This window comes from Chanos chanos, chromosome 13, assembly GCF_902362185.1.
Source record: "Chanos chanos chromosome 13, fChaCha1.1, whole genome shotgun sequence".
NCBI lineage: Eukaryota > Metazoa > Chordata > Actinopteri > Gonorynchiformes > Chanidae > Chanos > Chanos chanos.
In genome coordinates this window covers 23781267-23793117 of record NC_044507.1, presented here as the reverse complement: position 1 = coordinate 23793117, position 11851 = coordinate 23781267, and the positions used below count along the sequence as shown (strand labels likewise).

The 11851-nt window shown below is 41.8% G+C and overlaps 1 protein-coding gene across 1 annotated transcript in view; it reads right to left on the bottom strand.

Annotated features, from left to right (window-relative positions):
- Positions 1-1482: 1482 nt before the first annotated feature.
- Positions 1483-11851, bottom strand: part of cacng2a (calcium channel, voltage-dependent, gamma subunit 2a) — a 69985-nt gene continuing 59616 nt past the window's right edge. The window contains exons 3-4 of the mRNA XM_030790415.1: positions 3218-3358; positions 1483-2027 (exon numbers count right to left, since the gene is read on the bottom strand). Coding sequence (XP_030646275.1) covers positions 1483-2027; positions 3218-3358 — 686 coding nt within the window. The remainder of the gene's footprint in view (positions 2028-3217; positions 3359-11851) is intronic.

Sequence of the window (11851 nt, the reverse complement as noted above, 5' to 3'; positions counted from 1 at the left end):
AGGATGAAGAGATGTGAACATTGCATCTTTGAAAGACACAGAGAAACATCATTTTGCTCCCCCTAATAGTCACATTTTATTCATTAGGGCTCAATGCATCCAAGTTTAGGAACTTTCTGTTTTGGCACCTTTAGATTTCGTTTCCTTTTAAACAATACATAGAAAAAAATCCAAACAAATTATGCAATGATTAAGGCTGTAAAACGAAATACATACATTTGAAGGTAAGAAAAAAATGTAAAAAGCAATTGTTTTGTCACCGCAGTAAATAATTAGAACAAAATAATAATATTACTTAAAAATAAACTAATTAAAAAGCATGAGAAAGAAATGTACACAAGCAATATTTAAACTTCTTCAACATTGCTTTTCCCTTTATAATTATTATTGTCTTTTGAAACAAAGGTTTCTCTAGAGCAAGGTTTGCTGTTAATTTATAGCATGCATTTAATTTCTGTTTGTAAGTCACTTAGACTCATGTCTTGTAATGTTTAATGCTCTCTCATTGCTTACCCTCTTTCAAGTATTTGTTTAATTTGCATTCTCTTCTCTCCCTTGTCCTCACCTCACCTTTCATCCTTATTGGCAGTACTTACTGGAGTCTTTAAATGAACTTTGACCCCTGACTTATCTGCCTCTCAGTGGGACGGTGCAGTGCATATGTTTCTGCACTCCCATGACCACCAAAAGAGAGAGAAACACAAGGAAGCAAACAGAGACAGAGAAAAAGATATGGTTCTTTTAAAAGAATAGAATTTTATCTAAGTTGGAGCGCCTGTTTCAGTCTCTTCAGCAGTCCTGAAATAGCTGGGCGGCCTCATCCTCTCCCTATAGCAGCTCACAAACCTCCTCTCACTTCTTTTTTTCTCACATCATCCATCCCATCTCCGTCGGGATTACTCCCTCTTCTTTTCTCATTTTTGCAAGAAAAGTCTTGAGCATTGGCTTAATTTTACTTACAAAATTAATATAGTACCTTTGTAAGAGTTTACAGATTAGGCTATCCTTACTGAATCTCCTACAGCAGCACCTCACAGTTTTTAATGCAAATAATAAATTAGCAAATAAACACAGAATGAGATACTGTCAGTGGCTCAGACAACAGGGAGGGGTGGTAGCTTGTAGTTCCACAAATGCTGAAGAAAATGTCAAGACAAAATTTAAAGGGAAAAAAATAAAATCAATATCACAAGCTACAGCTCCATTAGTATGGGCCCACTCCCATCCTGCTGTCTGGGCCAAGATGACCCTCTTGCCCTCCTATTCCATATTATTCTCAACAAACTTTCCATCACATCTAAAAAAACTTTGATTGTGGCCATTAGGGGCACATAAGGGAACATAACATCTGTAATCTAAAAAACATATTCTGAATTGATATGATTCTGTTCCCTCCCCTATCCCTCCCTGCCTTTATCCCTCTCTCTCTCTCTCTCTCTCTCTCTCTCTCTCTCTGTCTCTGTGGGCTGGAAGGGAGTGATCTCATACTGGAGTGGTGCGGCGATTGGCTGTGCTGCTATGGGAAGAGTCTTTCAGCTCCTTCTGAACACAGTTGTGGACCTGCAGGAAGTTGTGGTCTCTCTCTGAGTTGTAGGTTGCAGTGGGCGTACCATGGCTTGTTTTGAGTGGGTCCCCTCCACGGGTCAGCGTGTACATGGAGATCTCCGTCGAGGGCAGCGCCCCAAAGCCTTTCAGGCCCACCGGTGAGGTCTCGCCGGAGTGGGAGGGGTCTGTGGAGCGGGAGGAGGAGCGGGAGCGCCGGCGGTAGCGGTATCGATAGCTGGGAATGCGAGTAATGGCTGAACCCTGCAGATAATCAGCTGTTCGAGGCCCAAGTCGCAGCTCCCTGTGCCGATCAATGAACATGTGCACAGCCAGCACTCCAACCATCTCCGACATAATAAAGGACAGAGCACCAAAGTAAAAGCTCCAGCCATACGAGTAACTGTTCTTCTTGGAGTCACTTTTGGAGGGGTCCCCTGCATTCGCTGATATGTACACAATCATGCCGATGATGTTACTGAGACCTGAGGATAAAATGGCAGAAAAACAGATTCGTTTGCAGCTGCACAAAGAGGTGGTGATAAGGACATATAAACTGTTATAAATGTTAATGAACCATGAGCGTCTTAGAGAGTTTATAACCTAAAAATATGGGCTCACGTTTATTAGAAACAGGTCAGCGAACAGTCCAAATTTATGAAAGATCGTGCCTTTAAACAAACTCTGATTCTTCCCTCTATGTTTAGTGTGTGTGTGTGTGTGTGTGTGTGTGTGTGTGTGTGTGTGTGTGCACGCATGTGTGCGTGCGTGTGTGTGTGTGTGTGTGTGTGTGTGTGTGTGTGTGTGAGTGTGTGTGTGTGTGTGTGTGTGTGTGTGTGTGAGTGTGTGAGTGAGTGTGAGTGTGTGTGTGTGTATGAGAGAGAGGGAGAGAGAGAAAGAGAAAGAGAAAACATTTGCGGGTTCCAAATGAGGACAGGTCACCGTGAGTACAGTCATACTCTGCAATAACAGTCAGATGTGCACTGTGTGTGTTCAACTGCTGTCACACATATGGAACAGACTGTCATGTAATACACAGAAAGCATGTCAGGGGCGGCATATTTTTAGAGTTTAATCCCAGATGGAATCTCTTACCCTAACAGTAGGATGAAGAACAAAAATTAAAAAAAAAACAAAAAAAAAACTTATAATTCTATACAAAGGTACAAAACTTGCTGGATTTTTCAACTCTGCTCCAGAATTCTTCTATGACTGGTTTCTTTTGCAAAACTAGCTGTTAGAATTCAGGGAAAAAAATGTTGCTGTTTTGCAAGCATTTTGTAGTCATGTACTTGGATTTTGTGGAGCTTGTATGGTAGTTTACCTCTAGATATCTATTTCTCAGATTTAAAAAGAGAAAAGCCTGGTTTTCTGACACCCCAGGCAATCTCAGTCTGTGTTCCCCACAAAAGGGGGGGAAAAGCAGACTTGGTTAGTTTGTGAGGGTGTGGATATTGTTGGTAGGGAAGGCTTTTAGAATATGGTTTATAGTGGTCACACCAAGTCACTGTATATAAATTTCCAATTGTTATGTTTTACAAGGTGACTGAATTGTGCTTGCACAATATGCTGGCACTCAGGGCAAAGGTAAAAAGTTACAATTTGCCTGTGAGGCTACAGTTTCTAAAACAGACAAGTGTTGCTCTCTGTTTCATACTTTTCTCCTCCTGCTCACCTGCAGAAACAAAGAGGATACCGGCACTGAGGATGATGTTGTGGCGTGACTTATAGAATTCGCTGGCGGCTATACACAGACCTCCAGTGAAGAGCAGAATGACACTGAGTATAGGGAAAATACTTGATGCTCGTACAGCACCTAGAGAGAGAGAGACAGAGACAGAGACAGAGAGAGAGAGACAGAGAGAGTTAGAGGATTGTGTGGAGGTCTGGATCTGTTCTTAGCAGCATATTCCTAGACTGTTCTCTCTGCATTTTTATTCCCCACTCATTTCTTCTGATTCTCCATTCATCATCTCCAAATGTGTTTAAACATGCACATTTAGGCTTTCTGCAGCACCCCCCCCTCTCTCTTTCTTTCTTCCAGTCTGTCTGTCTCTCTCTCTCTAGTTTTAAATACTGATGGTGTTGAGGCACCACACTCCAGTCTTCCCATCCAGGTGTCCCTGCCCGTCCAGAGGACAGTAGAGAGCATAGAACAGGTCTGCAACCACAATGCAGTACAGCCACATCTTTACAGAGAAGCTGCACTTCAGGAATGGTGTCAGGATTGTGTCCTTCACACTCAGACTATATGAGCATGTCTGGCAGCTCTCAGTGATGGAATGATATCTGTAATGTCATAATTAGCATGGTCATTTGTTCACTCTGTCTTCTTCTTCTCTGATCTGATTTTTTCCCCTCTTCATTCTCTTATCATCGGTTTTTTCCTCACGTGCCTCTCATATATAATATCCTCTCTTGTTTTAAAAACAGGGGATGGCATCAAGTACTCTGTCTCTCTCTGTTTCTTTGTTTTGTTTTTAAAACAGGATGAGATGAAGATTTCTCTATGTACATCTACACCAGTGCAAGGTTGCTTTTGGTGGTTTGTTTCCATATATGAGCATTTAGGATTCTTAATGCATGATTAGCCCTTCCTTCCCACATCAAACATCAGCTCCTTTGGTACAGGAGACAGTGAAAACGGGAGAGGGGCAGAGAGCTGATGGATGAAACATGAGAGAGAAGAGTCCAAATTCACTAATCTGTTGATATAAGGTGTGTTTAAATGGCAAGCCCAAAAGCTCCTGTTCACTCACACTTTACCTCAGTGGTGGTGTGGAGTGCCATGACAGTTAGAATACAGGTCCTGGATATGTGTCCATCCCACAAAGAATGATTTGGCAGAGTGCAAAATGAGGTCTTTTCAACACTGAAAATGCCAGACCAGCTCATGTAGCAAGTGAAAAAGTCGGCAAGATTCCACACATTTTCAACGTGTTTTCCATGTGTGCGAATCATTACAGTTCAAACGTACAGTACAATATCTGTGGGATATGATGATCGCTCACCCACATTTGCAGTAATGTTGTTTACATTCTGGTATGTGCTCTGAGCTACACTCAGAGGGAACTTTTCTGAGGAGGCAGGAGTGGGAACTACACTCAGAGGGAACTTTTCTGAGGAGGCAGGAGAGGGAACTACACTCAGAGGGAACTTTTCTGAGGAGGCAGGAGAGGGAACTACACTCAGAGGGAACTCTTCTGAGGAGCAGGAGAGGCTGCACATCTCCTGCAACATCACAGAGAATGAAAATGTTGGACGTTTTCATGCAAAACATTTTTTCATGTTTGAAAGGGTCTCTCTAGGACCCTGTAAATGCATTTGGAAGAGTTTGTTATTACCATGGCAGAATGGAAAGAGCAGGAGATTAAGAGACAGAAAGAGAGAGGGTGGACAGCCTACACCAATAGAGAGGTCCAACATTTTTGTTGAGCAGACCCCTGTAGACATGTGCATTATTCAGGGTGGCAGCCAGTCGCAGCCGCTCCATCCTGTTTGTATTGTTTTGTCTATTTGCTTTAGCTTTAGTACTTTTTCACGTTTTTTACGTGCTTTAGTCTTTTAAGAATGCACTCTGCTCACTTTACTGAAGTTTTTTCGGACCCTCCTGCTCATTGGGACACTTTTTTGCCCAAACAATATGCAGCCTTTGTTTACACCCGGGAGGAATTACTATCATGGCGAGCAGCGTTTGCCCCTGGGAGATACAAACAACAAATTCCAGAAAAAATATTGAGGAAATACCGTAGCTGCAGAGCAGGAATAAAGCGGCGAATGAAGCCGTGGAGATACAAGTATCAAGTATCTCCCTTCCATCATTATGGGAAATGTGAGATCGCCGGTGAATACGACGGACTGATTAACGGCACTGGTGAGGAGTCCGAGGGAATTTCAGGAGAGCAAGATCATGTGTTTTACAGAGACATGCCTACATGAAGACATCCCGGACTACAACTCTACCGTCACTGGCTTCAAGACGACATGGGCAGACAGAGAACAACAGAACAGCAGTAAGAGGAAAGGAGGGGGCTCGCTGTTCTCGTTAAAGACAGATGGTGTTATCCAGGGCACATTACTGTGAAAGTCTGCAGCCTGGACATTGAACGTGTAGCGGTGAGCCTTCATCCCTATTATTTGCCGAGGGAATTCTCACAAGTTATAATGATCGCTGTTTATGTTCCGCCATCCGCCGAACACGAACACAGCGGGTGACGTCATACTCTCGGTCACAGCAGAGCTTCAGTCACAGCACCCCAGGGCTTTCATCACGACTTCTGGGGACTTCAACCATGTGACGCTCTCCTCTATTATGACAAACTTCACCTAGAGACCACAGTATGTGAGACTGAGGAGCTGTGTGTCAGAGACAGTGTTAAGCAGCACAGGGGCCCCCCAGAGGACCGTCCTCTCTCCCTTCCTGTTCATCCTGTACACCTCTGACTTCAGTTATAACTCAGAGTCATGCCACCTTCAGAAGTTCTCTGATAACTCTGCCATTGTAGGGTGTATTAGCAGGCAACAGGAGGCAAAATACAGAGGACTGGTAAACAACTTTGTGTAGTGGTGCAGCCTGAACCATCTACAGCTACAGCTGAATGTCAGCAAGACAAAGGAGCTAGTCGTGGACTTCCGCAGTAATAAGCCTACCCTGACCCCCGTCTCCATCCATGGAGAAGTTGTCAAGGTAGTCCACTCCTACAAATACCTTGTAGTGCACCTGGACAACAGGCTGGAGTGGACTAAGAACACAGAGGCCCTTTATAAGAAGGGCCAGAGTCAGCTCTACTTCCTGAGGAGACTACGATCCTTCCATGTCTGCAGCAGGATGCTGCAGATATTCTGTCAGTCAGTGGTTTCCAATGCCATTTTCTATGCGGTGGTGTGCTGGGGGTGTGGACTGAAAGCTGGGGGTGCTAACAGACTGAACAAGCTTGTCGTGAAAGCCAGCTCTGTCATAGGAGGTGGAACTGAGCTAGACTTACTGGGGGTGATGGCAGAGAGGAGGATGCTTAAGAAACTGGTGAGCAACCTGAACAACAACTCCCATCCCCTTCAAGACGAGCTTGTTAAACTGAGAAGCACCTTCAGCGGCAGGCTGATCTCCCCCAAATGCTCCACTGAGAGATACAGAGGGTCATTTCTGCTGATAGCCATTTCTGCTGATAAATTGTACAATTCCTCCCCTCTCTGCCGCAGCAAAGGGTTAGACTGACACCTGAGGCCCCATGCTGCTCCTCCTTCAACATAATGATTGCGCTATCAACAACTGGACAATGGACAATTGCATAATGGACAATAACTATTTCTGTCTGTCTCCCTTCCCACAGGTATCTGCTCTAGAATTGCACTGTTATTATTATCATTTTACACAATGTGTAACAGCGATAATGTACTCCATTGCACATGTATCAACAATGCTCTCTATTGCACATTACACACCACACAATAGTGATAATCTTACTACTACTGCTATATTGTGGCATATTCATTATATTCATTATATTCATTATATACTATGTATATAACTCCTGCACCATGGCAATAACTTTCTATCTACCTCAGTATTCTCACCTTACAGCTACTTATTACGTTACCAATTACTGCACTATGTACAGAAACAACCTTTAATTTATCTTTGTTTTAATTTTATTCCTATTTTCCTTTTTATCTCATTATATTCTACTATTTTACTCTATGTTGTGTTTGGTGTGTGCTGACGGTGTTGTTGACACTTGAATTTCACTCAGGATTAATGAAGTATTTCCCATTTGCATTCGTATTCGTATGTATGTGCTAGAGAAGGTGCTAGCAGTGTTTTGTATAACCTAAGTCACATTGTCATTCCACTTCACTGACACATCCCAAGTATGTATAATATGCTTTCCAGCCTTCCCACTGCTTTCAAGATCTGTCACTGTAAATCTCTGTTTGACCAAATGTTTAAATGAGTCAAGTAAGTTAAGTTTGGAGGAAACGATCATTTAGTCTGGATAATCTTTCTTCATACATCAAAAAGTACTACTATCAAACGAAGCTCTGTGCGCCACCCACAGTAATGACCACTGGGGCTAATAAGGCAGACAGGGAAACTCAGTCTGTCACCTCAGTCTGTCACCTCTTTGACTCCTGATGGCTTTGGAAGGTGCCAAAAGTCACCTCAGAGGGGGCAGGTCATCTGCGGCTCCCACTCATCACTGGAAGGTGACATAGACATTGTGTCTCATTATTTGGGTTAATTTAGTTTAGATTATCACCTGTGTAATCAGTTAGGATTACTACCTGTGTAAGGATTTTCACCTGAGTTCTGATATGTGCTCTGTTCAGGGCTCTGTCTTTCAGCCACTTCATGAGTAAGTCACCGTGCAATCTCAAATTCAAATTATAAAAGTCTGTTTTTCAAGTCTCCATTGTGAGGCGCATTTGGAGATTGTACTGCTACATTGTAGGAGTTGTTTTCATTTTTCAGGCTGTATCTGTATTATCCCAGAGCATAATTCGGGCTCCAAGCAGCGAAGGTGCTGGAACCCTATTGTGTTTGTTCTGATTTTAGGGGTCAAAGCATCAGATTTGGTCAGAAAAAGCCTTAAGACCTTGATGATGCATTATTGTGAAAATAGTGTTTTCATCAAACAATGTTGCCATGGCAGGATGGCATATTTCGATGATTCATCATAGAACATTAGATTGTTGTAACTCAAGAATACATTGTCCAGTCTGCCCCAAACTTTTCATGATTGATAAGAGTCCTGGCCTTAAGACATCTACATACAAATATTCAGTTGTAGAATAGCGCCACCTACTGGCAACAGGAAATCGCCACCTACAGGCAACTAGAAATTATGTCTTTTATACTTTGATGCATTGCTCACAGCAGGTTGCCCAGACCCACATCAAATTTGGTCAGAAAAGCTTTAAGACCTTGATGATGCATTATTGTGAAAATAGACTCCTGTATAAAATGTCGCTTCTACAGCAAGAACATACTCAGTTTCAATATCTTAGCCCCCAGAAAAGGTTTAACCTTGTAAGTTTTTAACTTTAAACTATTTCTTTACAGTGAGGTGCTAAATATTCATTTAATTTAAAAACACATTTTATGTGGCACTATCACAATCACACACACACATCAAAGAGAGAGAGGGTTTTTAGACAACTGTTTGACACATTTCATTTACTTTACATGACAATTAAATTTCACTTATTGTAACCGGTGTCCACCTCTTAACTGCCGATGTCTCCTGGTATCAGCCTGGCTGTATGATCTTCCACACACCTCACGGGGCCTCAAACATGTAAGCTATGCACAGTTATACTATACTGTCATTCACGTTAAAGCAATCATAGAATGCGGCGTAACAATGTTACACACATACAATGTGTACCTTTAGTGCCATGACATTCAAATGAATGGCAGTTATATACCTCACGCTAACCTCTCTAACCTCAGGGGTCCTTTGGGCTCAACATATTAAATCTTTCTCTTTTTACACTACATAATGTAATAAAGCTCCGAAGAATCATCATATTGCTCTAAGGGACACCATTTGTCATTCTAAAATAGTGATTTAAATCTAGTGTGGATATTTACCCAGCATAGTAATTTGGCTGAGCTAATACTTTAGGTTGCCTGGGAGATCCAAAGCTAGTTAAAGCAGTGTTGCCACTCAAACTCCAACCCGCTTCTGTCCCAGCCTCACTGATTTTATTGAAAATTGCACACAGTGTGTGAGTGTGTGCCTGCGAGCTTGTCTGTGATATCCACTTGTTGCCTGTTCAGGTCAAAGTCTCATACAGTGCACGCCCCCAAGTCACCATGTGCTGTGGCAACTCCTTATCCGCATGCACACACACACAATGAACACACACCTCTGTCCCTCTCTGTTTCTCAGCAATGTATTGCTCTGTCTCACTACCAAACAGCCAAATTAACATCAGAGGTGTTAACAAATGCACTGTTTTTTTATGAACCTCAGTGTTCGCTGATTATTGACTTCTCATGAATAAGAATTTAATAGGAATTTCCTCAGTTTTAATCAATTTCACTTATTGCCCTCAATTATTTTCGGTATAGCATTCTATTCTGTTCTTTTCTTCCTTTTGTAGAATGCACTGTTTCACTCATTACTCTGTCTCACTCTCTGGCTTTCTAGGTTGAGCAGCCAACCTTGCCTGTTGGAGGCCTGTTGGAGGACTGCAGCCCTGACAAGGGTACTTGAGAGAGCTTGAGAATTCAGGACTCTTATGTAATTCTGTGTGGATGTGTGAACTGCCTGCTACTATTGCTGGAGCTACACATTTGTCATCACTGGAGCAAACAATGCCTTACCACTGATAGTGCCTGAGAGTATGGGTATGTGCAAGCATATGCGTGCGCTGTGAACGTATGTCCTCACAATGCATAATGCACACAGCTATGGTAATATTATTTTGTATATTCTGCACATGCAGCTATTTGCAGAATGTGTTCTATCAGCCTATGGCGGTGTGTGTGTGTGTGTGTGTGTGTGTGTGTGTGTGTGTGTGTGGACTGTGTATATCATGAATGGGTCCCAAAACCAAGACCTGTAAAATATTTCTGTTCAAATTCTATGTTTTCATTTTTCAGCCCTTGATATTATTTCATTTTTATAGCCTCAAAAACAGCTTATCTGGGAAGCCACATTTGTGCATTAATATCTTGACATGTATTATTCCTACACTCACCAAACTTACAGCTGGCCACACCAACCGCAACATAAAGGGGACACAGCCAGAGTTTGGCTCAATATCTGGGGGTTTTATTAGAAAATTGAAAATCACCAAAAACAAATCATTGACCAGCGCAGCCTGGCTCAAAGGTGATAGTTGCCACTGGATAAACCACCATACACTTCAAGCCAGGCTTCGGGTGTATTTATAGAAGAGCAAACCGTGCTCAGGTGAGCCAGACAGGTATCTGTGCAGGTGACACCTACCTGCCTGGAAGAATAGAAAAATAGAGAAATAAGTTAAGCAAGCCACCAGCAGGGGTGGTCAAAATAAATATTACTGTGACACCTTAAGGGGCACACAACAGTAGAATGGAGGACAAACATGTTTTCTGTATGCCAAAACAGTACTAAAAGCCTGTACTGCATGCCATTTTATTTTCATAAGGCCCTAGATTTGGAAAAAAGTGCAATTTCCGAAACAACAGTGACATCGAGGGTACTACAAACCCACATTTTTGCACTAATATGATATCAATCATTATTTTCTGTGCAAATACAATCTTTTATTAATTTTATGGCAATATCTGAGGTTTCTACCACTGATGGACATGAAGATATTCTGAATAAAACAAGGCGAGAGCAAATTTTCGTCATTTTCACAGGACCAAAATGGTATGGGGGGCAGCGAGGAGGAACAGAAAAGTGCACATGGAAATTGCTTGATGTTATTAAGGGTAAAAAAGTGCCAATGTCCCTCTGTTTTTCCTTCAAACAAAAATAGACACAGATCTGAGAGCTATTTTACATATGGCAGAAAAATGTCCATATCATTTTTTTGCCTCAGTATTTCCATGAATCAGTGAATAATGAAACATAGGGACTCGACTTATAAAGAAAACACCAAGCATGTACCCAATTCAGTCCTGCTGTTCACATCAAATGTTAGTACATCACATGTAATTTGTAGTACATAATTTGCTAAAGTGCACATCATTTTCAATCAATTTATTTTATTTATTTATTTTTTTTAATATTGGATATAAAATTTAACCACTCCATTGAATATAGCATCTATCTGAGTTAATGCCTTTCTCTATAATGAGGCCCTGATAGTCATGAATACAGCTTGCATTAATGATCTATAGTAAAATGAGCCTATAAAAAAACATGCCTTTAGCTATGTGTATTTATCTATGTCGGGAACACTGAAGGACACTGGTACTTTGTACGCTAAGGGATCATACATTTAAGCCAGTGTTTCTCAAACTTTTTACACCACGCACAACCTCAGAAAATATTTCGCTCTCCAAGTACCACCATTACGACCTACATTAAAGTACAGTAGCATAGGCCTACCCTTTTCAGCTATGCACAGTTCATGCAGGAGGCAAATTTATTCCTAATAAGAATATTATTTATTGTTGACTGTTGTCAGTCAGAGCTGTGCTGTACAAAGGGGTAGCACAACTGGCACTTAAACTCTTCCGCACAATTTTCATACAACACAAGAGGCAGCCCCTCACATACACACACAAATGCACATACACACTGTGTGTTTAGTTGTAAAGTGTCGTTTGAGATGTGATGCTTTCATGGATTCGTTGCTCAGAACATCA